This window comes from Bombina bombina, chromosome 5 (assembly GCF_027579735.1).
Source record: "Bombina bombina isolate aBomBom1 chromosome 5, aBomBom1.pri, whole genome shotgun sequence".
Classification (NCBI taxonomy): domain Eukaryota; kingdom Metazoa; phylum Chordata; class Amphibia; order Anura; family Bombinatoridae; genus Bombina; species Bombina bombina.
In genome coordinates, this window is record NC_069503.1 from 1,151,582,730 (window position 1) to 1,151,600,046 (window position 17,317).

The 17,317-nt window shown below is 36.5% G+C and overlaps 1 protein-coding gene across 1 annotated transcript in view; it reads left to right on the forward strand.

The window, feature by feature from the left end:
- SCRIB (scribble planar cell polarity protein) overlaps positions 1-17,317 on the forward strand; it is a 746,390-nt gene that overhangs the window by 365,952 nt on the left and 363,121 nt on the right. Inside the window, exons 26-28 of the mRNA XM_053715486.1 lie at positions 5,211-5,399; positions 13,302-13,421; positions 13,524-13,580. Of these exons, the coding sequence (XP_053571461.1) occupies positions 5,211-5,399; positions 13,302-13,421; positions 13,524-13,580 (366 nt within the window). The remainder of the gene's footprint in view (positions 1-5,210; positions 5,400-13,301; positions 13,422-13,523; positions 13,581-17,317) is intronic.

The following is a 17,317-nucleotide window of genomic DNA, read 5'->3' on the forward strand; positions in this document are numbered from 1 at the left end:
GGTATCATTTCTGTAACTGTCACACAAGTAAATATATAGTGATTTGTGTATATAACAGCGCGGTATCATTTCAGTAACTGTTACACAAGTAAATATATAGTGATTTGTGTTTATAACAGCGCGGTATCATTTCAGTAACTGTCACACAAGTAAATATATAGTGATTAGTGTTTATAACAGCACGGTATCATTTCAGTAACTGTCACACAAGTAAATATATAGTGATTTGTGTTTATAACAGCGCGGTATCATTTCTGTAATTGTCACACAAGTAAATATATAGTGATTTGTGTTTATAACAGCGCGGTATCATTTCAGTAACTGTCACACAAGTAAATATATAGTGATTTGTGTTTATAACAGCGCGGTATCATTTCTGTAATTGTCACACAAGTAAATATATAGTGATTTGTGTTTATAACAGCGCGGTATCATTTCTGTAATTGTCACACAAGTAAATATGTAGTGATTTGTGTATATGACAGCGCGGTATCATTTCAGTGACTGTCACACAAGTAAATGTATAGTGATTTGTGTTTATAACAGCGCGGTATCATTTCAGTGACTGTCACACAAGTAAATATATAGTGATTTGTGTTTATAACAGCGAGGTATCATTTCTGTAATTGTCACACAAGTAAATATATAGTGATTTGTGTTTATAACAGCGCGGTATCATTTCAGTAACTGTCACACAAGTAAATATATAGTGATTTGTGTTTATAACAGCGCGGTATCATTTCAGTAACTGTCACACAAGTAAATATATAGTGATTTGTGTTTATAACAGCACGGTATCATTTCAGTTTCTGTCACAAGTAAATATATAGTGATTTGTGTTTATAACAGCACGGTATCATTTCAGTAACTGTCACACAAGTAAATATATAGTGATTAGTGTTTATAACAGCACGGTATCATTTCAGTTTCTGTCACAAGTAAATATATAGTGATTTGTGTTTATAACAGCACGGTATCATTTCAGTTTCTGTCACAAGTAAATATATAGTGATTAGTGTTTATAACAGCACGGTATCATTTCAGTAACTGCCACACAAGTAAATATATAGTGATTAGTGTTTATAACAGCACGGTATCATTTCAGTTTCTGTCACAAGTAAATATATAGTGATTTGTGTTTATAACAGCACGGTATCATTTCAGTTTCTGTCACAAGTAAATATATAGTGATTTGTGTTTATAACAGCACGGTATCATTTCAGTTTCTGTCACAAGTAAATATGTAGTGATTTGTGTTTATAACAGCACGGTATCATTTCAGTTTCTGTCACAAGTAAATATGTAGTGATTTGTGTTTATAACAGCGCGGTATCATTTCAGTAACTGTCACACAAGTAAATATATAGTGATTAGTGTTTATAACAGCACGGTATCATTTCAGTAACTGTCACACAAGTAAATATATAGTGATTTGTGTATATAACAGCATGGTATCATTTCTGTAATTGTCACACAAGTAAATATATAGTGATTTGTGTTTATAACAGCGCGGTATCATTTCAGTAACTGTCACACAAGTAAATATATAGTGATTTGTGTATATAACAGCACGGTATCATTTCAGTAACTGTCACACAAGTAAATATATAGTGATTTGTGTTTATAACAGCGCGGTATCATTTCAGTTTCTGTCACAAGTAAATATATAGTGATTAGTGTTTATAACAGCGCGGTATCATTTCAGTAACTGTCACACAAGTAAATATATAGTGATTTGTGTTTATAACAGCGCGGTATCATTTCAGTCTCTGTCACAAGTAAATATATAGTGATTAGTGTTTATAACAGCGCGGTATCATTTCAGTTTCTGTCACAAGTAAATATATAGTGATTAGTGTTTATAACAGCGCGGTATCATTTCAGTGACTGTCACACAAGTAAATGTATAGTGATTTGTGTTTATAACAGCGCGGTATCATTTCAGTAACTGTCACACAAGTAAATATATAGTGATTGGTGTATATGACAGCGCGGTATCATTTCAGTGACTGTCACACAAGTAAATATATAGTGAGTTGTGTATATGACAGCGCGGTATCATTTCAGTAACTGTCACACAAGTAAATGTATAGTGATTTGTGTTTATAACAGCGCGGTATCATTTCAGTGACTGTCACACAAGTAAATATATAGTGATTTGTGTTTATAACAGCATGGTATCATTTCTGTAATTGTCACACAAGTAAATGTATAGTGATTTGTGTTTATAACAGCGCGGTATCATTTCAGTAACTGTCACACAAGTAAATGTATAGTGATTTGTGTTTATAACAGCGCGGTATCATTTCAGTAACTGTCACACAAGTAAATGTATAGTGATTTGTGTTTATAACAGCGCGGTATCATTTCAGTGACTGTCACACAAGTAAATATATAGTGATTAGTGTTTATAACAGCACGGTATCATTTCTGTAATTGTCACACAAGTAAATATATAGTGATTTGTGTTTATAACAGCATGGTATCATTTCTGTAATTGTCACACAAGTAAATGTATAGTGATTTGTGTTTATAACAGCGCGGTATCATTTCAGTGACTGTCACACAAATAAATATATAGTGGTTTGTGTATATGACAGCGCGGTATCATTTCAGTGACTGTCACACAAGTAAATGTATAGTGATTTGTGTTTATAACAGCACGGTATCATTTCAGTGACTGTCACACAAGTAAATATGTAGTGATTTGTGTTTATAACAGCGCGGTATCATTTCAGTAACTGTCACACAAGTAAATATATAGTGATTTGTGTTTATAACAGCGTGGTATCATTTCAGTAATTGTCACACAAGTAAATATATAGTGATTTGTGTTTATAACAGCACGGTATCATTTCTGTAATTGTCACACAAATAAATATATAGTGGTTTGTGTATATGACAGCGCGGTATCATTTCAGTGACTGTCACACAAGTAAATATATAGTGGTTTGTGTTTATAACAGCGCGGTATCATTTCAGTGACTGTCACACAAGTAAATATATAGTGATTTGTGTATATAACAGCGCGGTATCATTTCTGTAATTGTCACACAAGTAAATATATAGTGGTTTGTGTATATGACAGCGCGGTATCATTTCAGTAACTGTCACACAAGTAAATATATAGTGATTTGTGTTTATAACAGCGCGGTATCATTTCAGTAACTGTCACACAAGTAAATATATAGTGATTTGTGTTTATAACAGCGCGGTATCATTTCAGTGACTGTCACACAAGTAAATATATAGTGATTTGTGTATATGACAGCGCGGTATCATTTCTGTAATTGTCACACAAGTAAATGTATAGTGATTTGTGTTTATAACAGCACGGTATCATTTCAGTAACTGTCACACAAGTAAATATATAGTGATTTGTGTTTATAACAGCGCGGTATCATTTCAGTGACTGTCACACAAGTAAATATATAGTGATTTGTGTATATGACAGCGCGGTATCATTTCTGTAATTGTCACACAAGTAAATATATAGTGATTTGTGTATATGACAGCGCGGTATCATTTCAGTGACTGTCACACAAGTAAATATATAGTGATTTGTGTTTATAACAGCGCGGTATCATTTCAGTGACTGTCACACAAGTAAATACATAGTGATTTGTGTATATAACAGCGCGGTATCATTTCTGTAATTGTCACACAAGTAAATATATAGTGGTTTGTGTATATGACAGCGCGGTATCATTTCAGTAACTGTCACACAAGTAAATATATAGTGATTTGTGTATATAACAGCGCGGTATCATTTCTGTAATTGTCACACAAGTAAATATATAGTGGTTTGTGTATATGACAGCGCGGTATCATTTCAGTAACTGTCACACAAGTAAATATATAGTGATTTGTGTATATAACAGCGCGGTATCATTTCAGTAATTGTCACACAAGTAAATATATAGTGATTTGTGTTTATAACAGCGCGGTATCATTTCAGTAACTGTCACACAAGTAAATATATAGTGGTTTGTGTATATGACAGCGCGGTATCATTTCAGTAACTGTCACACAAGTAAATATGTAGTGATTTGTGTATATAACAGCGCGGTATCATTTCAGTAACTGTCACACAAGTAAATATATAGTGTTTTGTGTTTATAACAGCGCGGTATAATTTCAGTAACTGTCACACAAGTAAATATATAGTGATTGGTGTTTATAACAGCGCGGTATCATTTCAGTAACTGTCACACAAGTAAATATATAGTGATTGGTGTATATGACAGCGCGGTATCATTTCAGTGACTGTCACACAAGTAAATATATAGTGAGTTGTGTATATGACAGCGCGGTATCATTTCAGTAACTGTCACACAAGTAAATGTATAGTGATTTGTGTTTATAACAGCGCGGTATCATTTCAGTGACTGTCACACAAGTAAATGTATAGTGATTTGTGTTTATAACAGCGCGGTATCATTTCAGTGACTGTCACACAAGTAAATATATAGTGATTTGTGTTTATAACAGCGTGGTATCATTTCAGTAACTGTCACACAAGTAAATATATAGTGATTTGTGTATATGACAGCGCGGTATCATTTCTGTAATTGTCACACAAGTAAATATATAGTGATTTGTGTATATGACAGCGCGGTATCATTTCTGTAATTGTCACACAAGTAAATATATAGTGATTTGTGTATATGACAGCGCGGTATCATTTCTGTAATTGTCACACAAGTAAATATATAGTGATTTGTGTTTATAACAGCACGGTATCATTTCTGTAATTGTCACACAAATAAATATATAGTGGTTTGTGTATATGACAGCGCGGTATCATTTCAGTGACTGTCACACAAGTAAATATATAGTGGTTTGTGTTTATAACAGCGCGGTATCATTTCAGTGACTGTCACACAAGTAAATATATAGTGATTTGTGTTTATAACAGCGCGGTATCATTTCAGTAACTGTCACACAAGTAAATATGTAGTGATTTGTGTATATAACAGCGCGGTATCATTTCAGTAACTGTCACACAAGTAAATATATAGTGTTTTGTGTTTATAACAGCGCGGTATCATTTCAGTAACTGTCACACAAGTAAATATATAGTGAGTTGTGTATATGACAGCGCGGTATCATTTCTGTAACTGTTAAGTAAATATAAATGACAAATAAAGTGGGTGCCCATGCTGTATAGTGCTGTTCTATGTCTCCTTATGTAAGGTCTTCCCTCTCAGGTTAGCTCTTCTGGGGCAGCTGCTCGTGACGGACGTCTAAAGGTCGGGATGCGTATCTTAGAAGTGAATCAGCAGAGCCTGCTGGGAATGACTCACACTGAAGCTGTGCAGGCGCTGCGCAGCATAGGGGACACACTGCTTATCCTTGTGTGCGATGGATTCGACCCTATTGCTACTGCTTCCATGGAGGTGAGATACATCTGAGCAGAACGCTGTTATTTGCTTTATTGTTAACAAATGTCTGCATTACTTTTTGCACTAATCATTCTCTTTGTAATCCTCCTAACCCTCTGGTGGTGAGAGGCCTGTGTACACTAATTAGAAGGTCCAGTATTGCCTTTTGAACAAGAAAGCCGCTGTCCTGTAGCACTGTTAGTTTGTATCAATTCCAGCATTGCGGCACTTTTTTGGGTAATGTGTACAAGCCATTTTCTTCATGATTCACATATTCTCTTTTCAAAATCTGAAGATTTGGTTGTATATTCGTCCATAGATAGTGCCTAGTATAACTTACTACTAGAGAGTCTGACCTCTATATGGTTATATTCACCCATACATAGTACCTAGCATAACTTACTACTAGAGAGTCTGACCTCTATATGGTTATATTCATCCATACATAGTACCTAGCATAACTTACTACTAGAGTGTCTGACCTCTATATGGTTATATTCACCCATACATAGTACCTAGCATAACTTACTACTAGAGAGTCTGACCTCTATATGGTTATATTCATCCATACATAGTACCTAGCATAACTTACTACTAGAGAGTCTGACCTCTATATGGTTATATTCACCCATACATAGTACCTAGTATAACTTACTACTAGAGTGTCTGAGCTCTAAATGGTTATACTCACCCATACATAGTACCTAGCATAACTTACTACAACAGTGTCTGACCTCTATATGGTTATATTCACCCATACATAGTACCTAGCATAACTTACTTCTAGAGAGTCTAACCTCTATATGGTTATATTCACCCATACATAGTACCTAGCATAACTTACTACTAGAGAGTCTGACCTCTAAATGGTTATATTCATCCATACATAGTACCTAGCATAACTTACTTCTAGAGAGTTTGACCTTTATATGGTTATATTCACCCATACATAGTACCTAGTATAACTTACTACTAGAGTGTCTGAGCTCTAAATGGTTATACTCACCCATACATAGTACCTAGCATAACTTACTACAACAGTGTCTGACCTCTATATGGTTATATTCACCCATACATAGTACCTAGCATAACTTACTTCTAGAGAGTCTAACCTCTATATGGTTATATTCACCCATACATAGTACCTAGCATAACTTACTACTAGAGAGTCTGACCTCTAAATGGTTATATTCATCCATACATAGTACCTAGCATAACTTACTTCTAGAGAGTTTGACCTTTATATGGTTATATTCACCCATACATAGTACCTAGCATAACTTACTTCTAGAGAGTCTGACCTTTATATGGTTATATTCACCCATACATAGTACCTAGCATAACTTACTACTAGAGTGTCTGACCTCTATATGGTTATATTCATCCATACATAGTACCTAGCATAACTTACTTCTAGAGAGTCTGACCTTTATATGGTTATATTCACCCATACATAGTACCTAGCATAACTTACTACTAGAGTGTCTGACCTCTATATGGTTATATTCACCCATACATAGTACCTAGCATATCTTACTACTAGAGAGTCTTACCTCTATATGGTTATATTCACCCATACATAGTACCTAGCATAACTTACTACTAGAGAGTCTGACCTCTATATGGTTATATTCACCCATACATAGTACCTAGCATAACTTACTGCTAGAGAGTCTGACCCCTCTATATGGTTATATTCACCCATACATAGTACCTAGCATATCTTACTACTAGAGAGAGTGACCTCTATATGGTTATATTCACCATACATAGTACCTAATATAACTTACTACTAGAGAGTCTGACTTCTATATGGTTATATTCATCCATACATAGTACCTAGCATAACTTACTACTAGAGTGCCTGACCTCTATATGGTTATATTCACCCATACATAGTACCTAGCATAACTTACTACTAGAGAGTCTGATCTCTATACGGTTATATTCACCCATACATAGTACCTAGCATAACTTACTGCTAGAGAGTCTGACCTCTATAGGGTTATATTCACCCATACATAGTACCTAGCATATCTTACTACTAGAGAGAGTGACCTCTATATGGTTATATTCATCCATACATAGTACCTAGCATAACTTACTACTAGAGAGTCTGACCTCTATATAGTTATATTCACCCATACATAGTACCTAGCATAACTTACTACAAGGGTGTCTGACCTCTATATGGTTATATTCATCCATACATAGTACCTAGCATAACTTACTACTAGAGAGTCTGACCTCTATATGGTTATATTCACACATACATAGTACCTAGCATAACTTACTGCTAGAGAGTCTGACCTCTATATGGTTATATTCACCCATACATAGTACCTAGCATATCTTACTACTAGAGAGAGTGACCTCTATATGGTTATATTCACCCATACATAGTACCTAGCATAACTTACTACTAGAGAGTCTGACCTCTATATGGTTATATTCACACATACATAGTACCTAGCATAACTTACTGCTAGAGAGTCTGACCTCTATATGGTTATATTCACCCATACATAGTACCTAGCATAACTTACTACAAGAGTGTCTGACCTCTATATGGTTATATTCATCCATACATAGTACCTAGCATAACTTACTACTTGAGAGTCTGACCTCTATATGGTTATATTCACCCATACAAAGTACCTAGCATAACTTACTACAAGAGTGTCTGACCTCTATATGGTTATATTCATCCATACATAGTACCTAGCATAACTTACTACTAGAGAGTCTGACCTCTATATGGTTATATTCACACATACATAGTACCTAGCATAACTTACTACTAGAGAGAGTGACCTCTATATGGTTATATTCACCCATACATAGTACCTAGTATAACTTACTACTAGAGAGTCTGACCTCTATATGGTTATATTCACACATACATAGTACCTAGCATAACTTACTACTAGAGAGAGTGACCTCTATATGGTTATATTCACCCATACATAGTACCTAGCATAACTTACTACTTGAGAGTCTGACCTCTATATGGTTATACTCACCCATACATAGTACCTAGCATAACTTACTGCTAGAGAGTCTGACACCTCTATATGGTTATATTCACCCATACATAGTACCTAGCATAACTTACTACTAGAGAGTCTGACCTCTATATGGTTATATTCACCCATTCATAGTACCTAGCATAACTTACTACTAGAGTGTCTGACCTCTATATGGTTATATTCATCCATATATAGTACCTAGCATAACTTACGTCTAGAGAGTTTGACCTTTATATGGTTATATTCACCCATACATAGTACCTAGTATAACTTACTACTAGAGAGTCTGACCTCTATATGGTTATATTCACCCATACATAGTACCTAGCATATCTTACTACTAGAGAGAGTGACCTCTATATGGTTATATTCATCCATATATAGTACCTAGCATAACTTACTTCTAGAGAGTTTGACCTTTATATGGTTATATTCACCCATACATAGTACCTAGTATAACTTACTACTAGAGAGTCTGACCTCTATATGGTTATATTCACCCATACATAGTACCTAGCATATCTTACTACTAGAGTGTCTGACCTCTATATGGGTATATTCATCCATACATAGTACCTAGCATAACTTACTACTAGAGTGTCTGACCTCTATATGGTTATATTCATCCATACATAGTACCTAGCATAACTTACTTCTAGAGAGTCTGACCTTTATATGGTTATATTCACCCATACATAGTACCTAGCATAACTTACTGCTAGAGAGTCTGACCCCTCTATATGGTTATATTCACCCATACATAGTACCTAGCATATCTTACTACTAGAGAGAGTGACCTCTATATGGTTATATTCACCATACATAGTACCTAATATAACTTACTACTAGAGAGTCTGACTTCTATATGGTTATATTCATCCATACATAGTACCTAGCATAACTTACTACTAGAGTGCCTGACCTCTATATGGTTATATTCACCCATACATAGTACCTAGCATAACTTACTACTAGAGAGTCTGATCTCTATACGGTTATATTCACCCATACATAGTACCTAGCATAACTTACTGCTAGAGAGTCTGACCTCTATATGGTTATATTCACCCATACATAGTACGTAGAATATCTTACTACTAGAGAGAGTGACCTCTATATATGGTTATATTCACCATACATAGTACCTAGCATAACTTACTACTAGAGTGTCTGACCTCTATATGGTTATATTCACCCATACATAGTACCTAGTATAACTTACTACTAGAGAGTCTGACCTCTATATGGTTATATTCACCCATACATAGTACCTAGCATATCTTACTACTAGAGAGAGTGACCTCTATATGGTTATATTCACCCATACATAGTACCTAGTATAACTTACTACTAGAGAGTCTGACTTCTATATGGTTATATTCATTCATACATAGTACCTAGCATAACTTACTACTAGAGTGTCTGACCTCTATATGGTTATATTCACCCATACATAGTACCTAGTATAACTTACTACTAGAGAGTCTGACCTCTATATGGTTATATTCACCCATACATAGTACCTTGCATATCTTACTACTAGAGAGAGTGACCTCTATATGGTTATATTCACCCATACATAGTACCTAGCATAACTTACTACCAGAGAGTCTGACCTCTATATGGTTATATTCACCCATACATAGTACCTAGCATAACTTACTACTAGATAGTCTGACCTCTATATGGTTATATTCACCCATACATAGTACCTAGCATAACTTACTACTAGAGAGTCTGACTTGTATATGGTTCTACTCACCCATACATAGTACATATAGTATAACTTACTACTAGAGAGTCTGACTTGTATATGGTTATACTCACCCATACATAGTACCTAGTATAACTTACTTTTAGAGAGTCTGGCCTCTATATGGTTATATTCACCCATACATAGTACCTAGTATAACTTACTACTATAGAGTCTGACCTCTATATGGTTATATTCACCCATACATAGTACCTAGCATAACTTACTTCTAGAGAGTCTGACCTCTATATGGTTATATTCACCCATACATAGTACCTAGTATAACTTACTACTAGAGTGTCTGACCTCTATATGGTTATACTCACCCATACATAGTACCTAGCATAACTTACTACTAGAGAGTCTAACCTCTATATGGGTATATTCACCCATACATAGTACCTAGCATAACTTACTACTAGAGAGTCTGACCTCTATATGGTTATATTCACCCATACATAGTACCTAGCATAACTTACTTCTAGAGAGCCTGACCTCTATATGGTTATATTCACCCATACATAGTACCTAGTATAACTTACTACTAGAGAGTCTGACCTCTATATGGTTATATTCACCCATACATAGTACCTAGTATAACTTACTACTAGAGAGAGTGACCTCTATATGGTTATATTCACCCATACATAGTACCTAGCATAACTTACTACTAGAGAGTCTGACCTCTATATGGTTATATTCATCCATACATAGTACCTAGCATAACTTACTACTAGAGAGTCTGACCTCTATATGGTTATATTCACCCATACATAGTACCTAGCATAACTTACTACTAGAGAGTCTGACTTGTATATGGTTATACTCACCCATACATAGTACATATAGTATAACTTACTACTAGAGAGTCTGACTTGTATATGGTTATATTCACCCATACATAGTACCTAGCATAACTTAGTTCTAGAGAGTCTGACCTCTATATGGTTATATTCACCCATACATAGTACCTAGCATAACTTACTTCTAGAGAGCCTGACCTCTATATGGTTATATTCACCCATACATAGTACCTAGTATAACTTACTACTAGAGAGTCTGGCCTCTATATGGTTATATTCACCCATACATAGTACCTAGTATAACTTACTACTATAGAGTCTGACCTCTATATGGTTATATTCACCCATACATAGTACCTAGCATAACTTACTTCTAGAGAGTCTGACCTCTATATGGTTATATTCACCCATACATAGTACCTAGTATAACTTACTTTTAGAAAGTCTGACTTCTATATGGTTATATTCACCCATACATAGTACCTAGTATAACTTACTACTATAGAGTCTGACCTCTATATGGTTATATTCACCCATACATAGTACCTAGCATAACTTATTTCTAGAGAGTCTGACCTCTATATGGTTATATTCACCCATACATAGTACCTAGTATAACTTACTTTTAGAAAGTCTGACTTCTATATGGTTATATTCACCCATACATAGTACCTAGTATAACTTACTACTAGAGAGTCTGACCTCTATACGGGTATATTCACCCATACATAGTACCTAGCATAACTTACTACTAGAGAGTCTGACCTCTATACGGGTATATTCACCCATACATAGTACCTAGCATAACTTACTACTAGAGAGTCTGACCTCTATATGGTTATATTCACCCATACATAGTACCTAGTATAACTTACTACTAGAGAGTCTGACCTCTATATGGTTATATTCACCCATACATAGTACCTAGCATAACTTACTTCTAGAGAGCCTGACCTCTATATGGTTATATTCACCCATACATAGTACCTAGTATAACTTACTATTAGAGAGTCTGGCCTCTATATGGTTATATTCACCCATACATAGTACCTAGCATAACTTACTACTAGAGAGTCTGACCTCTATATGGGTATATTCACCCATACATAGTACCTAGCATAACTCTCTACTAGATATTCTGACCTCTATACGGTTATATTCACCCATACATAGTACCTAGCATAACTTACTACTAGAGAGTCTGACCTCTATATGGGTATATTCACCCATACATAGTACCTAGCATAACTCTCTACTAGATATTCTGACCTCTATACGGTTATATTCACCCACACATAGTACCTAACATAACTTACTACTAGAGAGTCTGACCTCTATATGGTTATATTCACCCATACATAGTACCTAGCATAACTTACTACTAGAGAGTCTGACCTCTATATGGTTATATTCACCCACACATAGTACCTAACATAACTTACTACTAGATATTCTGACCTCTATATGGTTATATTCACCCATACATAGTACCTAGCATAACTTACTACAAGAGTGTCTGACCTCTATATGGTTATATTCACCCATACATAGTACCTAGCATAACTTACTACAAGAGTGTCTGACCTCTATATGGTTATATTCACCCATACATAGTACCTAGTATAACTTACTTCTAGTTAGTCTGACCTCTATACGGTTATATTCACCCACACATAGTACCTAACATAACTTACTACTAGAGAGTATGACCTCTATATGGTTATATTCACCCATACATAGTACCTAGCATAACTTACTACTAGAGTGTCTGACCTCTATATGGTTATATTCACCCATACATAGTACCTAGTATAACTTACTACTAGAGTGTCTGACCTCTATATGGTTATACTCACACATACATAGTACCTAGCATAACTTACTACTAGAGTGTCTGACCTCTATATGGTTATATTCACCCATACATAGTACCTAGTATAACTTACTTCTAGTTAGTCTGACCTCTATACGATTATATTCACCCACACATAGTACCTAACATAACTTACTACTAGAGAGTCTGACCCCTCTATATGGTTCAGTGGCTTTGGGTCACATTTGCCCCACTCTCTGTTCACAGCAGCTCCATTTGTCTTTATGAACCTGATAATTGTGCTTAATATTCTGTATAATGCTGTGTACAATGTTGGCCACTCTCTTATGTTATACATGACTAAGGGCCTATTGCAGGCTCTTCAGTGGACCCAATGATAAGAAAATAAAGATACTGTTCATATATTGGAGGCTGGAATCTTTATGTTTATTCACTCTCTTATGTGAGCAGACTGTCGTTTACGTTGTCACATTCTAACTAGGTTGTATATTTTATTAGGTGTCTCCAGGGGTAGTCGCCAATCCTTTTGCTTCTGGCATTGGGAGAAAAAATAGCATGGAAAGCATCAGCTCAATAGACCGGGACATGAGCCCTGAAGAAATGGACAGAATGCAAAAGGTGGGTGCCAACAAGTTAGATACATTTGACCATTTCCCAGTGTGTCCGTGCCCTAGCTGTGCCCTCACAGCTCCTTTGTGACTCTCTGCTCCTCTCTGGCAGGAGATGGAAATGGTTCGGGAGGCCACACAGTGGGAAAAAGAGGACATGCAGAAAGTGGTGAGAGTTTTCATCTGACATCTCATCACCTAACCCATAATACATCCCCTTGTCTTCCATTTAGAATTTTATATCCCAACTGAGCCACCATCATTGTCCTTGTCATCGAAACACCCATGTTCCCTTGTGGCAGCAGTGCCCTTTTTGGTGTATTACCCTGCTAAACTACTGTCAGTGTCCTTGTCATGTTTATACCCATGGGATCAGTACCCTGCTCCTTCCCCAGCAAGGAATCCTTGGTTGTCATTTGTTTAGCAGTCTTAGACAATAACGTCCTGGCTGGCTGCTGGTCTTGTTTGGGTCTTTGGTTTAGTAGATAAATGGAAATATATACCACCCTCTACTTGAGGAGAACCCTACAGCACACATCAGTAGGTTAGGTGAAGGAGCGTGGTCTTGGGCATGTATTATGGTTAGAGCAGGAGGCAAATTGTAGCTGGGTACTGGGTGGTACACAAGGAATTCAGCAGGGGAAGAGCTGACCTTTATAAAACCAGTTAGCACAGACCATGCATGGGTGGAAGCAAAACTATAGACCATGATGGGAATACAGGAGGTGACAGTGGGAGAAATGAGAATTAAAGTTCCTTAGGTAGCTGTAGAACGGTATTAGCAAGAAGGCTCAGAACAAGGACAGGTAGGTCTCTTGTTTCTTTTGCTGAATGAGCACAGACTAATGTTAGTGTAGGTGAATACGTCATTGATTAAGGTAGTTACACATTTTTGATTAAAGTTAAAAGCAGGTTGGCTACATATATATGTCATAATCACTTAACTGTACAGTTCTAAATCATACACCGGTTATGTACATAGGTGCGATACCTCCGTCTGCGCTGGTTCTGTCAGATGGAAGCACAAACACTTCAGTGTGTGCCAGTTTGTGTGAATATAAATCATATAATATGACTTGTTTTTCAAAGGCAACGCTTGTACCTACATCTTACACCCTGACTGACAATAACTGGCATTAACTGACTTATTACATCTTACGCCCTGACTGACTTATTACTTGTTACGCACTAACTGATTTATTACAGCTTACGCATTAACAGACTCTTTACAGCTTGCGCACTAACGGACTCTTTACAGCTTGCGCACTAACGGACTCTTTACAGCTTGCGCACTAACGGACTCTTTACAGCTTGCGCACTAACGGACTCTTTACAGCTTGCGCACTAACGGACTCTTTACAGCTTGCGCACTAACGGACTCTTTACAGCTTGCGCACTAACGGACTCTTTACAGCTTGCGCACTAACGGACTCTTTACAGCTTGCGCACTAACGGACTCTTTACAGCTTGCGCACTAACGGACTCTTTACAGCTTGCGCACTAACGGACTCTTTACAGCTTGCGCACTAACGGACTCTTTACAGCTTGCGCACTAACGGTCTCTTTACAGCTGATGCAATAACTGACCTAAAGGGACAGTCTGCATCAGAATTGTTATTGTTTTAAAAGATAGATAATCCCTTTATTACCCATTCCCCAGTTTTGCATAACCAACACGGTTATATTAATATACTGTTTACCTCTGTGATTATCTTGTATCTAAGCCTCAGCAAACGGCCCCTTTTTTCTGTTCTTTTGACAGACTTGCATTTTAGCCAATAAGTGCTGGCTCCCAAGTAACTCCACATGCATGAGCACAGTGTTATCTATATGACACACATGCACTAACACCCTCTAGTGGTGAAAAACTGTCAAAATGCCCTGAGAGAAGAGGCGTCCTTCAAGGTCTAAGAGATTAGCATACGAACCTCCTAGGTTTAGCTTTCATCTAAGAATACCAAGAGAACAAAACAAAATTGGTGATAAAAATAAATGGGAAAATTGTTTAAAAGAACATGCCCTATTTGAATCATGAAAGTTTATTTTGGACTAGACTGTCCCTTTAATACATCTTACGCATTAACTGACTTAATTCATCTTACGCACTAACTGACTCTTTACATCTTACGCACTAACTGACTCTTTACATCTTGCGCACTAACTGACTCTCTACATCTTACACATTAACTGACTCTTTACATCTTATGCATTAACTGACTCTTTACATCTTACGCACTGACTCTTTACATCTTACGCACTAACTGACTTACTCACTGACTCTATCTACATCTTACTCACTGACTCGCTCACTACCTACATCTTATTCACTGACTCGCCCCATACCAACCTCTTATGCGCTGACTTGCTCCATACCTACATTTCTTTCCTAAGATATGGTGAGTCCACAACGTCATCAATTACTAGTGGGAATATCACTCCTGGCCAGCAGGAGGAGGCAAAGAGCACCACAGCAAAGCTGTTAAGTATCACTCCCCTTCCCACAATCCCCAGTCATTCTCTTTGCCTCTGTTAATGGAGGAGGTGAAGTTTTGGTGTCTGAAGAAAATTGGATTTCTTTGCTATAAGCAAGGTTTTAGGTATAGCTGTAGTCCACATCAATCTCTTCAGTAGAGTAGTGGTGGCTTTAAAGCAGTTAGGAACTTGTGAGGTGGGCCTTGCTGCGTTTTCCTAACATATTTGCTGCCCAAGTTCTTTCTTTTTTTCTACAGGTCTCTGTGAGTAACGTCCTCTCACACCATGTAAGCTGTCCTCCTGCTGGATGGGTAGATGCAGGTAAGTGCCTTTTTGTCTTCTAAGTAGGGGAGGCTGTGCACTTTCAAGGATCCTGCAAGCATTAATTGGGACAAAATATATCCTAGATAGGATATTACTTATGGTAGTGTGCAGGCACTTAAAGGGACAGTATACACTCATTTTCATATAACTGCATGTAATAGACACTACTATAAAGAATAAGATGCACAGATACTGATATAAAAATCCAGTATAAAACTGTTTAAAAACTTACTTAGAAGCTGTCATCTACAAAACATTTATGCAAAGAAAAAATGAGTGTATAATGTCCCTTTAATGTGGTATGTGAGAGAGACTGCTTCCCCTTTTTTTTTGGTGACGAAGGGGTTAACCAGGCAAAATTTCAGTGCAATGGCGACTGTTAAAATTTTAATGGGCTTATATCTTACTGTAATATCGATCTGTTGGTGCCAGGTTATTTACATTATTTTCAAGGGGCTTATGAGAGCTCTGAACTTGTTTCCATCCTGCAAAGGTTTTTATCGCTGAGCGATATAGAAGCTTTAAACCATTTAATTAAGTTGGGATAAGCGCACCGTTTAATTTAGCTGCGCACTGTGTTTCTGACTCCGCCTCCTTTGTTAGTAAGAACGGAGCGGTGCCATTGTTTTGATTGATCCTGTAGCAGTCACGTGACCCCGGCTCCTTCTCCGACTGAGAATGGAGCAGCAGTCTTGTATACAGTTTCAGTTTGTTTAGAGACTGTATTTTTATCGGTGCAAACAATGTTAACGTCCCAATTCAAACCTTTCTATAGTTAGAAAGCATTGGGGTAATTTTCTTAAATTATGAAGCAGGAGTATAAGATTGGACCAGGGGGTCTGTTCCTATATGTATTTGTTGCTTCTGTTTTAAGGCAAGTCTCTATACACTTAAAGCTCATTTTTAAGTATTTTCTTTTTTGCTAATTTTTCTGTTTATTTGCTCATGGAGCTTGAGACCTGCTCCTATGGACAAGTATATGTTATGATTTATTTCATAATTTCTTGTTCCTTTTGTTAAAAATAAAAATAAATATTAAAGCTAATATGCTTTGGCTAGCCTCATGTCTCTCAAGATGATGCTGTTTAGGCAATTTCACAGCTTTCTCCT